Raw genomic sequence first — 18,593 nt, 5'->3', positions numbered from 1 at the left:
TTTTCTTATATAAAAAATTAAATATTTTATTCGAATTTTTTATTGTTAACATACACTATTAACAAAGAAATTCTGAAATTCTTGAAAAAAAAAATATTTTAAATTGGCCCTTGCGACGCCATTCCCGGTGACTCATCGGAAAAAAGATGTGCCCGCGTTGGCAGGATAACTTCTTACAGGATCATCTAAAATGAAAAAATCGTGTTTTAGTTAAAACCTAGAACTTGAACGAAGGGAAAAAAACTGAAAATTGGATTTTTGGCAGACATTTTTACAAAAAAATGGAAATTTCAGTGAAAATTCCTCGACATTTTTTTTTTTCAAATAGTTGTAATCGAAAAAAATCCTTCGTCCAAATCTTTAAGAATTGTATCTCAAAGACTTTTAAAAACACAGTTTCGAAAAAAACGCGTTTAAAGACAGCGCATTTAGCCTAGCTAGTACACAAGTTGTCAAGGCTGTATCTCCGAAACTATTACTCGGATGAAATTGAAAATTTAGAACAATATTCTAACCTAACCTATTCCTAACCTAATAAGATAATAAAAAATTCGATTTTTTGAAACCCATGTAACCCCTTAAGACCACTAACCATTAAGCTGCGATTTCTAAGAAAAAATAGTTGAACTTCTTCTGCTTCTTCAAAAGTTCTCGGAATATATACTTTATTTATAGATATTAAGCTTAGATTAGGAAGAAGACTCTTGCACATAGTATTATAGAGTTTTTTTTTTATAAATATAGAGTTTTCTAGAGAGATCGTTCGCACCATATTTATTAAAGTAAACCCATGCGAAAAAATAAAATGCTAAAATATAGGTATATGTCATGGAAACACTTTTAAAACCGTTGAAATTTCGGCTCTATGCAAGAAGCTTACAGAAAATCCAAAATATCAGCGATAAGTCTCGTTTTTGACCTAAAGTAACAATTTCCAGGTATTATCTCCTGTCTAACACTTATTTCGAAAAAGTTGCTGCATCAGTATACTGTTTTGCCTAGTGAAACTGACGATGGGGCCGAAGTTATCACCAATGGTAACCGATGTAGAGAAGTGAACTTCTTGGATTTCTATGGCAATATCGATCGCCTAGATATTAAATGATTCCTGAAAAGTGATGAACAAGCCATACAGCGCGCTAAACCATCACTTTATGTGGGTGATTTTTATTGACCGAATTATTTCAATCCTCAGACTCTAAGACTCTGACTCTTAGTTGGCCACCTAAGTCATGTGATTAGACTCCGTTAGACTTCTTTTTGGTCATTGGTGGGGCCAATTCAATAGCAATTTTTGGATATCACTAAAGTATTTTGTTGGATATTTTTATATCCTGAACAGGGTTTGTTAAGCTTGCCACGAAGTGTTCCTGAAGGAAACGGTGGAGACCACTAAAATAAATGCACAAATGATCAGTGATTCAAGCTGAATAGATTTAGCAATATCCGTCGGACCGTATATCTGTCTCGTTTTCGCGAACTAGTCCCTCAGTTTTTGAGATATCGATCCAAAATTATCCACACGCTCTTTTCTTCCCAACAGCTGTTCACTTGTCGGAACCGGCAGTATCAGACCACTATAATCTACAGCAACCAAAAAAAGCTTGTTGCGCCTATAATGCCTACTTTTTAAGCAACTTGCCAAAGCGGAGAAGCGAATCAACAGCATTCGTGTACAAAACTACACATATGTATAGTATGTACTATACAAATGTGTATATGTAAGTAAGCATAAGTGTGCGTAAGAATAGTTGCTCTCATCGCAGATAGGCTTTCACACATCTCACGCAAGTTTTCTTTTTTATATACATATGAACAGACATATACTCATATTTTTCAAAGCCTATGACCTATGTGACCTTTAGAAATCTCAACGCTGACATTGGTGCGAATTCGATATTCTAAAATATGCGTAGCAATTAAGGCGAACCGCCGCACTTCTACTCACTTTCAGTTGAAATTCAAATCCCTAACAGCGGCAATTTAGAAATATTGTTATGTAATTCAATTTAAAATGCTGCCAACTATCGCACAACACAATAACTGTTCTTAATAACTCTAAATTGTATACCCGTTGATGTCCTTGTACGCTAAGTTGAGAGTGAGTGACACTAACAACAAACAAGTGTGCTTCGCCTGTAGCGCCGCACGTCAATCATAACGGCATACTCGTTTATAAGATATAAGACTGTGTTGATTCACTTGTTGGATGGCAAGAAAATAATCGAAAGTGGGTCGCAGAACTCCCGGCACTCTCCCTCGTCGACTGTAAGAGGAACCGAGTTGCCATTAGCAGCACGTTTGAGGCGGCAGGCAGCCGCCTGATTATTGTGATTATTGTTGTTGTTAGTAATCTAGTCGGCCCACACGCACAGCTGGCAACTGGTGCCACACAAACAGGCAATTCGAGAATTATTTAAATTGCCAGCGACAGCTGATGTTGTCGGCAGCGCCAAGGAAAACATGGGAAAAGCGAGCAGATAAAATGATCAACAAAGGAAAGTTTAAAGGGGTTTGGCATATGAAGTGGGTATAAAGAAATTTGTAAAGAACGCAGAATGCGTAAATCTTGTAGCTGAAAAAAAACAAAGTCGTTAAACCCTCATTTATTCTGGAAGTGAGAGAAAAGGAAAGGCACTTAGACTTTACTAAAAACATCTTTAGGGTATAAAAATTAGAAAGAGTATATTAATTTTAAGGGATTACATGTGTTTAGCGGTTTCAAAAAATTCAATTTTTTATTGTCTTATTAAATTCTACAACAGCTTTAGAATAATGTCCTAAATTTCAAGTTGATCCAAATAATAGTTTCGGAGATACAATTTTGAGAACTTGCGAGGTCGAAGCTAGCTAGGCTATGTATGCCGTCTTTAAACGCCTTCTTCTCAAAACTGTGTTTTTGAAGTCGCTTGGCTAGATTTCTCGAGAACTACTTAACCGATGTTCATGGAATTTCATACAGGTCTTTGAGATATAAATCTTAAAGACTTGGACGAAGGATTTTTTTCAATTACAACTATTTGGAAAAAAATATTGCGAAATTTTCAAAGAAATTTTCATTATTTTGTAAAAATGTCTGCTAAAAAAGCAATTTTCAGGTTTTCTCCTTCGTCCAAGTTCTGAGTTAAGGTTTTAACTTAAACCCGTATTTTTAACTTTAGATAATCCTGTAAGGAGTTATCCTGCCCCCGTACATCTTTTTTCCGAAGGGTCACGAGAATGGCTCGCAATGGTCGAATTTAAAATTTTTTTTTTTCCAAAAATTTCAGAATTTCTTTGTTAATAATGTGTGTTGGTAAAAATAAAAAGTTCAAATAAAATATTTCATTTTTTATATAAGAAAAAGATTGAAAAAATACTGTTTTTTAGCCGAGGATACCCATGTAACTCCTTAACACGAAGCTTGTAAGACACAGAAGGCAACGTCGGATAATTCGGATAACTGTCGAAGCTGAATTGATTGAGCCATGTCCGGCTGTCTGTTCTCCTTTCTGTACACAGTCGAACTGGTCTCTCAGTTTTTGAGATATACATACATCTGAAATTTCACATATGTCCTTTTCTCTACAAAACGCTACTTTTTATCGAAACCGCCACTTTAGCATATAGCTGCCATACAAACTGACCGATCAAAATCAGGTTCTTGTATGGAAAACTTTCTTTATTTGATGAAATTGTGTTTATAGTCAACAAAATCGATTTTTTGAAAATCATACTATATACTGTCCTAGCCCCTTATCATTGTCAAACAAACACTGCTTATTTTTTCGCCATTAAAATGTGTAAATAATGTCTTTGAAATTGCAGGACAATGTGTGAGTACACACTCTATAATATGTGTATACAAACTTTCAGTATACTAAAATTGTAAGGGCATTAGTTTCGTAAGAATCCCTTCAAGCACGTCATAGACCGGAAATTCCGTTGAAGATAAGCATTGCATTCCGGCACTTTAGTGACACGAAATCGTCGAAAACCAGCGAGAAAGTGGGCGGAAGAGAGAAATAGAAAAAATAGAAAGGGTGAGGGAAAGCGTGAGAGAAGCGTGTGGGAAGCGCACTGGCACAGCGAAGGAAGAGAATTGGGTTGTTGCTTGCCAAGCTGTACGAAATGCAGAAGGATTTTCGACCGGTTTTGGCTAAGTGCATAAATACTATACCAAAATACAACAAAACGTTCTCCGTTAAGCTTAAGTAAGCAGGCGCAACTACCACGCCCATTTTTCTAACTGTCACTCATTCATACATAAAACATGTATTATTTACAGAACAATGAGGAAATTGATAACTAAAATTTGAATGCAATACTCTCATGAAATATAAAACGACAGATATATGTATAGACTTGTATAGATGTATATATATATGTATATGTATAATATATATGAATACATATAAATTGAATGTTCTATAGTACCAAAATATATACTATGTAGATTGCACTTAATATCTATTATACTGTTATATAATATAAGCATATGTATGTGTACACAACAAAAGCCAGACGGCCAAACAGATAATCGGTCAAAAGCGTCAAAACTTTTACCACTGTCGTTGCCATAGACGACAAAAAGGGGGCACGTGAGCCGCAGGAAAGAAATATATTGCATTGCATAACAACAACGTTGAGATAACTGTATATATTTAATATATAAGGCATCATTAGTTACGTAGCTGCATACATATTAGCATATGATGAGCCGATTCGGCGTAAACGGAAAGCTTTTAGAGCGCACTTTGAGCATTTCACTCAATGCTCAATTCTGAGTGTAAAATATTTTAGCGAGAAACAAACCCGTTACAATTTGTTTTTGATATATTGAGGTATGAACAAAATTCTTATCCGATCAAAATCAAGTCCTTGTATGGAAAGCATTTTTTTATTATATTGAATTTCACATAGTTATTGTCCAAGGCAACGAAGTAATCTCTCAAGCCAGTATTGCTCAGATTGGACCACTATTTATTTATATTCTAAATAACGCTTAAGTTCCCAAGTCAACAGCCTCAGTAACGATAATATTCATCACAGCTGATTGTCTGGGAAATCTAACCAGGTTATCGGATAAAAAGAGAGCAAAAATATTATTTCGGATAATTTTCTATATCTTTAGTTTTTTTCAAATTAGTTCTTTATTTGTTCTTTGTTTTTAACCTTGTAATCAGTGATTTAAAATCCTTGGGTGGAGCGGAACACCAATTTAATTTCTACAAATGTCCTTATTTTATATATCAATGAAATAAATGGATCACACACACAAAGAAAAACACAAAAACTTCAAATTAATGGGAAATGTTTATTATCATATGAAAGAACGTTCTTTGGCATTTAATTATTGAAGATTATTTCTTTCAAATGTTGGCTTCGGATCGGAACGGATCAGATAGTCGGATCTTCTTGGATTTTTTCAAGAGCCCATAGAGCGAGGCGATCTTCTTTGGGAAGATCGAGCCGCTTCAGTACTTGCACAAGCTATATTTTGTACGCTTTCAATTTAAGATGTCGATGTAAAATGTGCGAAGTCGTTTCATACGTCAGTCCGAGTTACTGCGAACGGTGCCGAATCGACTCTCCACGATCTTCATGTACATTCTCAGCTACCGCTGCTATATTTTCTTCACTGCGTGCTGAAAGTGGTCTCTCGGGTCGAATATTATCCCTCAAGATGGGTGATGGTTTTACAAATAATACGCTCAGTAGGCCGATTATGTTGATATAAGTTGAGCGAAGCGCGCGTAGCACATTCTTTTCAGAATGTGACTTTACGACATAAAGTTGAAAACCTTGTTCAGGCGTAAGTCGTTCCATGATGAAATGCCAAACAATACTAACATAAATAACATGACAGCTTGACACAACTCACGCGTGATCTGTCAAAAAAAGGCTATTTTGAAAAAAGTACCTCTACTTGGATCATTCCTTAGTTCACACTGTTCCTACGACACTCAATAAATCTGTGACTGAGACTTTTGATATGATCAAGCAGGCTTACCTAGATGTGCCTTTAGGAAGAAGTGGTGTGTTTTGGTGGCACTAGTCCCTTTTGGAGGGCCGCGTAGAGGTCGCTGATGAAAACCGTTCTGGGAAACCTGCGACTTAGACAAACACCGACAATGTGACTCGCGTGCGCAAAGTTTTGAACTCAGACCGTCGACTAAGTATTCGTTTAATTGCCCAGATGTTAAATGTATCATAATCTGTGGTTCATGACATTGTGACGGAGAACTTGAACATGCGCAAGGTGTGCGCGAAAATGGCACCAAAAGTACTCACTGACGACCAGAAAACGCGGCGAGGGAAGTGTGCCAAGAAAATTTTAACATGTGTGAAAGTGATCTCCAATTTTTGAAAGAGACCTTTTGAGACGACAGAGGGGATTCAAGCAGCAAGCACCTCGGTTCTCAAGGCTATTCCGGAGAATGCGCTGCATCGACGCAGAAAGAGCCTATTTGGAAAGTTTTAAACAATTGTACCAATTAGTTCAATAAATGTTTTTAAATCGACTCAGTCCTGTTACTTTCCGGACAAACCCTGTAAAAGCCTTTTGGCCTGATCTAGCCATGTCTCTAGCACAAAATGTTGTTGACAGTCTCTAAATCTGCCACTAAAAAACGCCTTGAATTAGCGTCAGCATCTTTGTCCTTACGTGGACACGCATATACATATGCATATACATATGTATGTACATTCTCGTATGCACTTGTTTTGTATAAATTTATTTGACGCAGACAAGTTGCTTACAACAATATAAATAATGGCAATAACCCAACAACAATGACGACAGTTCACTGTCAGTGCTTGCCATCATCTCACTAGACAACTGACTACCACACAGTTGTTATTGCTTAGCTGCTTGAGAAGCGTTTTAGTTGACATGAATAATGAAATGCAAAATAAGCGAGCAATATGAGCTGAACTTATTCATGCAGGACGCAGGATGATGCGCACACACACGAGAAATTTGTATATATTATATATTGGCGTGCATATATTTCTCCCATAAATCATTTGCATAATAGAAAGTATTTGCATATTTTTCACCCACTACACACGTTCGTTTGTATTTATGTTGCCAGTTTTCAGCAAATTGCATCAACGGCATCAAATGACTTGCACTCGGTTTCCATTATAGCCTTATTATATATGTATGTATGTGTTTATATAAGTATAACTTTAAATTTAGTTTGGTGTACAGTTTAAAGATCATATTTATTTCAATCACAGCACAGAATACAGAGAATATTATCGTACTTCATCGTATATGTATGTATGTATAAGTATGTTATTTGCAAATGCCCATACAATATTAAGAATTTTGTTAATAAATTTGTATGTATTTATGTGTGTGCATTTGCTGCTACAATGCATTTCGAGTGTAATGAATGTGTAATGAATGATTTGTGGAAATTAGCAAAGATTTTTAACCGAAGAACGGGGTCTGTATACCTCAATAAAGCACCTGTTTGCAAGGAAGCTGCTGCGGTAGGATTCGTATTTATCGTATTTAGAGTGTTTCATAATTATGTTAATTATTGGATTTGATGTGAGCGCCTTACGACATTATTTTTGTAATATTTTCTCGATAATGTCTACGCTTTTTTACTTGATTGCCTTCAGTGTTGGATAGTTGTTAAAAATTTAAGGAGCATTTACAATAGAAATCTACATACCAGCGGGGTTGCGATTTTTTTCATGCAAAAAATTATGGTTTAAAAATTTTATATTTTTACAATTTTTTACTACTAAATTAAAAAAAATCAATTTTAAATTTTTAATACCAAACATCTTGGTTTTTGGTTTTTATTCTCAAAATCGAAATCAAAAAACTAAAATTTAATTTTTAATTTTATTTTAATCACAAATCGGAATTAAAAAATTAAAATTTAACTTACAACCAAATATGTGGGGGATTAAACTTTGTATTTTAATTTAATATAATATATTTAAAATTTATTTTTTTAAGCCAAAATCAAAATTAAAACAGAAATTAATAAAATATAAATAAATTTTTAAATTTAATCTTTTGAAGTCTAAACCAAATTAAAAATAAATTTTTAAAAAAGAATTAATTTGGTTTTGGGATGAAATTTTTTTTTATTTTTAATTCCGTATTTGAGATTGTATTTTTTGTAAAATTTTATTGAACAATTACTTTTATTATTATTTTTTTATTTTTTAATCCCGTATTTGGTATGTTTCTGTTTTTTTTTAATCCAGTATTTGCCATTACACACAACGTTTTTGAGCTGGTATTTTGGATTAAAAATTTTTAAATGATTTTTAAAATTATATTTTCGGAATTACAAAATTATTGAATTCAAATGTTAATTCCATTATTTTTTAATGCATTATTTGCAACCCTGGATATCATATACACGTATTTTAAAATGGAGCTATTGAGCAAACATAGATAGCACATGTAAGGTATATATTATGTGTATTATTTTTGTTCTTAACAACCTATACACAAAATTACAGCTATGCTATTTAAATTATATACTTTATTTAAAAAATAATAATCTCAAAGAATTAACTAAATTAAACAAATTGTAAACAAAAGTAAAGACAATTTGCATTAGTTATTAAAAATCACTAGAATATTAAAGATGCAAATGTAGTTTATATAAACTTAATTTAAACTTTGACTAAGTGAATGCAAGCGAAAATTGAATACAAAAATTACAACCAAAATAAGTGTACATAGAAAAGAATTGGAAATTTTCAAAAGCAAACTAATAAATTGTGACTAAAAAAATGTTCGAAAAATATACATACATAATGGGTTGTCAAAAAAGTCTTGCGGTATTTTTATTAATTTTTTTTTATTGAAATTGAAATGAATTTTTGATAACTCATTCCCAGCTCTTGACCGATGCTACGGCTGGTACTATGCCGGTCTCTTTCGACCAATTCAGCGATTTTATCGCAATTTTCGACGACAGGCCTTCCGGAGCGTGGCGCATCTTCGACCACCTCTACACCAGAACGAAAACGTTGAAACCATACCGCAAGACTTTTTGACAACCTAATATATATGAACATTTAAATTAGTGTATGTATGTGTTTTGTAATTTGTTCGTTTCCTCTAAATCGGTTCCAAGCCAAAATATACTCGTCCGCGCAAACTTAAAGCTTAATTTAGGTAAATATTTTGCGCTAACTGCTTTCTTTTCAAACTGGTTTCATGATATTTTGCTAATACTGGTAATTGTGTGGGAAAATTGCGCGCGCTTCTGGATAGTGTGGATCATGTTGATTGCGATAGCGACGCGCCAAGAAGACTGCCAGTACCTGGAACATAAATGCAATGTGTATAAAAATATAATTCAAATAGTACTGTTTACATTTACAGCTATATAATCAACGTAAGAATAAAGCAGAAATTTAATTTAAATTAAAATAAATAAAAAATTATGTTTGTCAAAGGTGCCAGAATGCTGCGATATTGAAATATAAATATTTACAGTAATTTCCACGAAAGTAATTTTAGTATACAAATTATCTGTATGTTAAAGAAAGGCTGAAATTTTTTTTATGAACAGGGTATATTTAGTTTAACATTAAGTTTATAACACCCACAAGGAAATCACGGTGACCGTATAAAGTACATATCAGCTAGATAAGCTGAGTAGATTTAGTAATTTCCGATTGTCTGTCCGTCTGCCTGTCTGTATATAAGCGAACTACTCTCTGTTTTTGAAATTTTCCAAGTTCTTTTTTTACCAGGAAGCTGCTTCTATCTCGGAAGAACCGATATCCGACCACTATGACATACATACATACATATAGCTGTCATACAAACTCTGAGGTCAAAATAAAGTCCTTGTGTAGAAAACTTTGTTTAACGAGACATCCTCACGAAATTTACGCTACAGTCTGCTTAAAAAATAAATGGTATTTTAGCTTCGATGCAGTCGAAGTGAAAGTGCGCGTTTTCTCAAAATGGTGTCTTCAAATTCAGTTACCAACATTACTAGAAAACGGCTTAACCGATTATTCTCAAATTTTGACACAAGCTTAAATATATTTTTTAGTAATTAATATAAACAATTTAAGTCAGATATTTTGGTCGAACATCGATTTTTTTTAGAAATAGCCATTTTGTAAAAAAAAAATTATTTTACTTGTTCCTCCGACTAATTACTAGATTTAACATTATTTTAACGAAATTCTGAAAAATTTGCTTGATTCGGGCTTCTAACTGTATATAACCCCTTAAGGGGCTGGTAACCGTTATATTCTCTTTTCAAGAAAATTTTACATTAACGGTGAATAAATTTTAAACCAATAATTTTTATAGCGCCAAACAGTTTTAAATATTTAATATCAATAACTACCACAGAAGATAATAATTACAGTTTTTTAAATGTATTAAAATAATACAATAACAATTACTCAACAGAAAGCGAAAAGGCTGCGTGCTAAACAATTTACGATAACAAAGTGCAATAGAAATGCATAGAAGCCGAAAAAGAAATTGACCATATTATTAAAAAATTATGAACTAAAGACCAAAGAACATACTAAAATTTGAAAAGTAGTACAACGATTGCTCACCCTAGTATTTAAGTACAACACTCATATAGGTATGTATAATATTGATGACGGTGGAGAAAAGTCAGCTGTATAATCCACTTGAAACTGCTGTTAAAGTGCATATATATTGTAAATTTGTGTGTATACTAAGGTGGTGTTATTAATTGCATGCCCAATCCAATAACGGTACTACTGAGATCAGCGGCAACGGCGGTACAATATACATACATAAATACATTTGATACCTGGCTTAAGTGATCAAATCGCAGTTTTATGATATTACTTTTGCAGTTATTAAAAAAGACGCCAAAATTGCGGCAAACATTTGTGTTATGTTTGAAATGCGTAAGTTATCGTTAAATATGTTTCATATTATGTGTGTAGTTTCACTTTATATATATATTTATAACTATATGTACATATATGTATATGAATCAGTTTCGTAAACAGCTATGATTGTATGTAGGTATGTTAATTATATAAATGCATGAAAACCTATGACGTTGGTACGGTTTCTTGTTTTTTTTTTTGTTTTTTAAATAGGTTAAGGAATGTAGTATGGATGATTTATGTATGAATACGTATTAGTATGATATATATATTGTTTAAATATGTATTATTAGTTGTTTAATTGCTTGCAGCACAAGGCATTTTATAGAAATGCACTCGGCAAACCGCGTGGATCTTTCTGATTGCGATAACGGACTGTTAGCCATACACCAATGAACTGCATGTTTGCATGTCCAAATAAAAGAATTAATATGAATTCGTTAATGTACAATCAAACAAATAATTTTGATGAAAATAAAATGAAATGCATGCTTACCTCAGTGAAACTGAAGAAAATACCCAAACCGCCGCACAATTTAAATGCATAACTGATCTTATCCTCCAAAGCGGGTAGACATGGTGGGCAAGCGCAATTGTCCACATAATCTGGACAACATTTCTTGGTGACTGCTTCGCATGATGTGCCCGTGTTGGTCGAATTAAAGCCACAGCAAGTAAATGTATCCTGAACTTGCATGCGCATCGAATCTGGTACATTATTCCAACCCTCCTCAGCGAACTCTTTTTGCTGCTCCGAATTGACAGCCAAGCAAGAGCTGGCAATGGAGAATTGAATGAGGAAGAGCATGAAGAGAATGATCATGTACTGTGCATTTTAAAACGATTTCAAGTTAAGGAAAACAAGAATAAAGTGTTTGGCATTATTTAGTCAATGAATTCACTTTCGCAACACATGAGCTTTCGTATTAACAACTTAATTGCCTTAATTAAATTGCGTTAAGGCAAATAAATATGAGCTTCAATATTTGAATTTAAATTAAATATGTCTGTGTACATAAGGTCAATCGAAGCGATAGCCTTCTTTACAACAACCAATGATATCATTATCGCAGTCGGAAACATACTGAATATGTATTTAATTATGAATGTAAATTCATTTTTGTGTATAAATTTTAAGCGGCACCACCAGTTTGTTTATTTTATTCACACAAAGTACTTTAATTACTTTGCTTTTAAATACTATAAATTATCACTTAAGAAAATTAGGTGCTTTTAATTGGAGATAAACAAATCTTGCACTCTTCATTATCTCCTTATATAAATATAACTAATCTTATTATCACAGTTATATTTAACACGAGCACTTTCTTAAACCTCTTAAATATTTTACGATATCTTTACTGATATTTTTTTAAAAGGATACAAAAAATAGCATGACTTGATGATGCTTCACTGCACCGACCAGTCCGAGAATTGATATTAATATCAGTATCACGCCACAGGCTAAAATACCACCTACAATTGGTAGATTTGTGACAATGGAAGCTGCACGCGCATAGACTCCAACGCCAATCAACAGGAATCCCACCATCTGTAAACATATTCATATTCATACAGGAGAATATTGTAAAATCAATAACTCTTTTAAGGATTCTCTTGGGCACTTCCGTGCATGCACAAAATCACGACCCTGAGGGTATTGCCCCATTGTGACAGAAGGCCAAAGAAAAGTCCTCAGTATGTACTTACCACATACAAAATATTCAGCGCAATTAGCGCATTCTTCGAACAAGTAAAACCTCCACACATTTTAACACCAGCTGCTATATATAACTACTTACACTTATTAAAAAAAAGTCACTTTAACTTTTTTATTATTTTTTTTAAACTTTATGCGCTAACTTAACTATAAATCGTATACCAGCTGCTCTTTACTTGATTTTGCTTTTGTTATACATTTGCTTTGCATTTTCCAAATTTTCTTAGTGTTCCAATCCAATTGTTTCATTTCATATACATCTGTTAAGCAGGGTTGCCGTTGGTAGGCAAAGGTATGAATGTGAGAATGTATGAAAATAAAACAGTTTTGATAAGAGCATGTTATATTTGAAGTGCACTGCTGGGGTGTTTTAAAAGTGTATTGGAAATTACATGATATGCAAATCCACAATTTAAAATTTAGTTTATATAAAGAAAATTAGATCAGTCATTTGAAAATGCATTTATCTATTAATATTTAAATTAAAAATTAAAAAACGCTTTTGGAAAAGAACTTTTTTCAAAATATAAAATTTATTGGAAATTGTAATTAATTTTGTTATGCTTATTTACAATTCTCAAAATATTCACATTTATTTTTCTCCATACCACTAAAAAAATATATGGCAATAGGAAGGGGAGGAGAGAATTTGAATTTTTAGCACTCACAGCGGCTTATCTCGATTTTTGGCATAGTTTTACCTAATGGGTCCTATACAAAAAAAGTAAAATACAAAAGAAAAATATTTTCTTTAATGAAATTCTGGGTAAACTAACGTTTTTATGTACCAAATATAACCGTAACTTTTTTTTGATGTAAAATATTTATTTTGTTCCTTTTAACCTAATATTGGAAAAAACCCTACTTGTCAATCGAAAATTCTTACTTTGAAATATTATTTTTTTTTAATTTGGTAGGCTTAGTAGGTAGAATACTACAATTTTTTCCATTTTTTATCATTTTCAAAAGCTTCTGTACTGGCCTAATAGCTTTCAACTTGAACTTAATTGCCTAATAACCACAAAATATCGACTAATGAACTATAAAAGTAACGAAAGCGGAATTAATTTATTATTTCTACATAAAAACATAATTCTCATTAGAATAATAAATAACAGTAATTTATAAGCAAGCAACTGCGCCTAAAAGCACACCTCATTTCTCATGCGTACTTTTGCTGAACATATCTTCGCAGTAACCAATAGATATTCGCAAAATGCGTTCACCTATCAGAGCAGTTGACAATATCATGCGAGTAATTATCGCTTGCGCTTGACTTTGCATTAAAGCTTTGCTCTGTAACAATCAAACACACACACATCCTTACATATATAAATATATGTATATAATCAAATGCCACACGCAGCAAACACTTGTGGCGATCTTCGTGAAATGGAAGGGAAAAATGAAATCCAAAGAGCCACTCTTAGCTAACAAACAGCAGCAGCTTACGGTATTTACACTCGTGCTAATTGAGCGGCGTTTGCGGATTATTAGTCAGTTTCTGTCTGTTTATTGTTTGCGGTGAACTTTTTGCCAGTTTTTGCAAGTGAACGATTTCTGTGAATGCAATTTTTGATAAATTATATGAGAAAAGAAATAAAATAAATATAAATATATACAATTATACAAGTATACAAGTATATATAATAATTTGTTTTTTATTTCTTTGAGTGTGTGTGTAAATTTTTCAAGCAGTGTCTGCTTTGTGTTAGTATTGGCGATCAAGCAAAGTGAGTAGATTATACAGCTGTTAACATTTAACTTAGTATATAATATTTAACGCAGGCAGGTGGTTGCGTTTGAAAATTGGCAATTTTGTATTCACCTTAAGCGGCCCACTTTGACCAAAACCCGAAACGAAGTGTGAAAACGTGGCTAAAACCAAAGCGATGCCATATACTAAATAAAAAATAATAGCAAAATAAAATCACGAAACAAAAGTAACAAAAACAATAAACCTTTTAGTGATTGCTTACATAGACAGCATACCCACATTTACATATTTATGTATTTATGTAGATATGTACATGTATGCGTAAAGCTAGTTAGTTAGTGAATTTTTATATAATTAATACTAATTAAAAATTCGCAACAAAGAAAGCTGTATTTTTCAGCAAAATTGAACTAATTCAACGCATAAGAAAAGCAGTACGAAGGTGTGTTGATGAGTTGTGGACTTGGCTCAAAAATAAACTTAAATGTTAAAATTTTGTTAAAAACAAGAAAAACCGTTAAGTACCGTTAAATACCCTTCATAGATGCATTTTTTACTTTTCTTGATTTTTGTTTTCAATTTTAATTTTTATATTTAAAAAAATATATATTACTTTTCACGAAATTTTGGCTAAACTAACCTTTTTATGTCCCAAATACGATCACAACTTATCAGTCGACCAGTTTGTATGGTGCTAAATGCTACAGTTCTTCTATCCTAACAATTTATTTGTAGTTTCTATCGTTGCCTTGGGTGATAATATTTTCCGAATTTCGTGAAGATATCTTGTTAAATAAAGTTAAATAATAAAATGTCCATATAAGAATTTAATTTTGAACGATGTCTTGCTTGATCAGTTTGTATGGCAGCTATGTGCTATAGTGGCCAGATATCGACGGTTCCAACAAATCAGCAGCTTCTTTGACAGAAAAAGACGTGTGCAAATTTTCATAGCGACATCTAAAACATCGCGTATATACGAACAGACTTTGCTTTATACAGGCGTCGACTCACTTGTCACGCTGATCAGTTATACGAGTATAGTGTAATCCAATCCAAGGTTCCCTTTTTTTTTTTAAAGAAAAAACACATAAACTTCAAATTTAAATCTCTTTGAAATGTTGGCCACGCCTACGTCTCAGATGATCCATCCGTCACAGATATGTTCTCTTAATAAATCCATTAACTTATGCGACGTGTAAAAAGTGGCGGAGTTTTGTTGATCGCCGAGATCACAAGCTTCAATTTCAGGCATCAAATAGTCCTCAGGTTGCTCTTCGTCCCAAATGCGTCATTGTTTATACACTCATTGAGCCAGATATGGGACTGACCGCTGAACAAAATTTCCCTCGAAAACCTTGGATCGTCTTGGAGCTTTTCAAGAGCCCATCGTAATTTATTGGATTTCAATTTAAGATCTCAACATAAAACGAGTTTGTTCAAATGACTCTCCACATGACAGCTTGTCAGGAATCATACGTGATCTGTCAAAAAAAGCTACTGTAAAAAGCACCTTGGATCATTTTATACTTTCATTTTTCAAAAAACTTCTTCCGGATCTATATATATACATATAATTCGTCGACTTGAATTTACCTTAAACCAAGCTTTGATCTCAGTGGTTTTTAGTTAAAGTAAAGTTAGAAAGCAAATGCTGTGTTATTAGTCCGACATTCCCAAATCCGAAGCGTCGCTTAGTTAAACTGCAAACATTTTGCGGCACCCTAGCGTGAGCTTGCGTATAATATACACATGCACACAGACGTCTGCAACTTTGCAAGTATGTATGGACATATGTACATAAGCACTTGAAATTTTAAAAATAAACATATGTAAATGTATATAAAATCTCTATGGCTGTCAAACGGAAGCGAATATAATTAAACATAACAAATTGAAATAATCGTGCGTGCACACCCTAAAGTGTGGGAATGTGCAAAGAAAAGCAGTGAAGCGAATTTTTCCAACTCACTTATGATTTTCTTTTAAGTTTGTGCTCTCTTTGCTTTATACAAACAAATATTTATACGGGCGAGTGGTGTCTGTTATTATTGCTTAACACTCGTTGGCGCTGCCATGACGTCACACCGGTACAATTGTAGCATTCCAAAGCGTGCAGTGATGCGAAACGGTGCAATTCAGTTGCAATGCCTACAAATAGAAATGCAAAAACAGTAAGCAATAATAATAAATAATTTCAGTTATGATTTCACATTTGTATATTTTTAATTGTTGAACAAATTTACTTACTTAGATATGAGTATATATGTAAATATCTCTATGTTACACATATAAAAATGTATATATGTATACATAAGTACATATATACATATGTATATATGAAGATGCAAGTGGATGAAAATCTTTGGAAAAGGAAGATAAAGTAATTTATGAGTGATTTGAGGAGATAAAGATAAAAGTCCAAAAACTTTGTTATCACTAAAATATTATAATCTTTCACATACATTTTGAGGTTACATGTGAAAAGTTTGTATACAAAAGTTATAGACCTTTTCATTACCTACAGCTTTGCTTTTTTCGTGAATTTTTTTAGAAAAAATTATTGCTGTAGGTTTATTTTACTTATTATTATATGAAAGTACAACCTTTGAAGGATACTTAAAAAAGTTTTGTCGAAAAATAGCGAGGAATAACGGATTTATCGTCGATCTCTGCAGGCACCTCGAAAAAAAGTTTTTGTGCGGTGACCAGCCTACAGCGTCACTTGATCATCTGAAACCAAAAAATTAAAATGCTTTCTTTAGTTTATTAGTTTATCTTTCAATTGACGTCGAGTTTTTTTTTAATTTTTCAATTTTTCAATTTTTGGTACCATTTTCAAGCCAAAATGACGATTTTGGACGAAAAAATCGTCCTATTTGTTACTGTAAAATTCTTAGAAATTAAAATTTTTGGAAAAAACTCGACGTCATTCGTGAGCTATATATATGTAGAATATTTGTACAAAATTTCAAAACAATCGATGCAGTAGTTTTTTCTGTAGGCTGGTCACAGCCTTTAAAAATGACATATTTGGGAAAATCGATTCAAAGTTTTGTACACTCAGCGCAGGTAATTAGAGATAGCGTTATTCAACCTGCTGTAACTTCGTTAGTTTTTCTCCGAATGACCTAAAACTTTAACACAATATTCTTGAGATGTTGATAAAAAAAAATGGAAAAATAGTTCTCAAACCTTACTCCCCTCTTAAGACAAATTCGCGAAAAATGCGTTTTTTCCGACTTGCAAGTGGAAAATAAAATTTCAATTTGTAAATATTTACAAAATCATCCTCCTTTTCTTCTATAGACCACTTTCAAACACTCATTGTTTACATAAGAATTCCCTCAGCTAATTGACCTGTTTGCACATGACATTATCATCAACTATATTTTTCAGATAACTAACATTAAATACCGTAAAAACTCATATACTAGCATAAATATGATAGTGTTGGAAGCAAGAACTTTTACAAAGAACCTTTTTGCAGTTTTGTATACAATTTTGCTCTTAATTATTTGATTCCGCATAACTGTACATGGTTGTGATATTTTTGTCACGCTTAGTTAGCGATTGCGCAAAAATTTCCAACAATTTAATAAAATAATTGCTCAACTCATTTACGCATATTCCACAAGCGATAAAGACAATGGAAATAAATGGAAAAATATGATTTTGCTTTTGTTTTCGTTTGTTTTAACAAATTGCTTTTCAGTATTGTGTTAAGAAGTATTTTAATACACATATTAAACACTTGTTTGAATAGTATATAGATTTAGTATATATGACAAGTGGTCTTACATATATCACACAGTTCCCCAAAATATCCTAGTTTTTATAAATAATTCAAAATTGGCGCAAATGGTGCCTGAACTTTCAGTGTTGCTATGTCCATTTCATTAGAATGATATACAGTGTGTTTTCCACTCAATGTTAATTTTGCTTAAAATTCTGTTCCATATCAGATCTTAAGGGCCTCTAAGATAATATCTCTTGAATAGCAACACGACGTGATTCCCATGATTTTTCAGAGTTAACAAACACCTCATCTTTTCCGCTTAACTAACTTTGATAAATGCAGGAACTATTTTTTTTTAATTATAACTTAATTTCTCGAAAAAATTTATTCACAGCCGTGTGTTGTAGAAAGTAACGAATCGAACAAACCTTATCTTGGGTAAATTGACTATTGCCAACTTAGCCTACCAAAGTAAAATACAGTTTTTATGAAAAATTCCTTTTTTCATTCAACAAAGTTTCCTTCAAAGTTCTGAGAAAAGCAAATAGTCG

General features: G+C 32.7%; 1 protein-coding gene across 2 annotated transcripts; it reads right to left on the bottom strand.

Moving 5' to 3' along the window:
- Positions 1–9,071: 9,071 nt before the first annotated feature.
- Positions 9,072–12,789, bottom strand: LOC120766845 (tetraspanin-13). Of its 2 annotated transcripts, none has more exons than XM_040092560.1 (4): positions 12,577–12,788; positions 12,251–12,418; positions 11,363–11,692; positions 9,072–9,291 (listed from the first exon to the last, which is right to left on the bottom strand). In XM_040092560.1, exons 1-4 carry the CDS (start codon positions 12,634–12,636, stop codon positions 9,196–9,198), a joined length of 654 nt encoding a protein of 217 aa, XP_039948494.1. In that variant the 5' UTR covers positions 12,637–12,788; the 3' UTR covers positions 9,072–9,195. The 2 variants fall into 2 exon arrangements, with proteins under 2 accessions (XP_039948494.1, XP_039948495.1); XM_040092561.1 differs by lacking the exon at positions 9,072–9,291 and adding an exon at positions 10,953–11,263 and having other exon boundaries at positions 12,577–12,789.
- Positions 12,790–18,593: the final 5,804 nt, after the last annotated feature.

This window comes from Bactrocera tryoni, chromosome 1 (assembly GCF_016617805.1).
Source record: "Bactrocera tryoni isolate S06 chromosome 1, CSIRO_BtryS06_freeze2, whole genome shotgun sequence".
Taxonomy (NCBI): domain Eukaryota; kingdom Metazoa; phylum Arthropoda; class Insecta; order Diptera; family Tephritidae; genus Bactrocera; species Bactrocera tryoni.
This window is presented reverse-complemented; position numbering and strand designations above follow the sequence as displayed.

Coding starts and splice junctions, on each gene's coding strand:
- LOC120766845 (XM_040092560.1), bottom strand. CDS start 12,636: ATGTGTGGAGGTTTTACTTGTTCGAAGAATGCGCTAATTGCGCTGAAT. Junction 12,419..12,576: donor CGCTGAATATTTTGTATGTG/GTAAGTACATAC, acceptor ATATGTTTACAG/ATGGTGGGATTCCTGTTGAT. Junction 11,693..12,250: donor ATCAAGTCATGCTATTTTTT/GTATCCTTTTAA, acceptor TAAAATGCACAG/TACATGATCATTCTCTTCAT.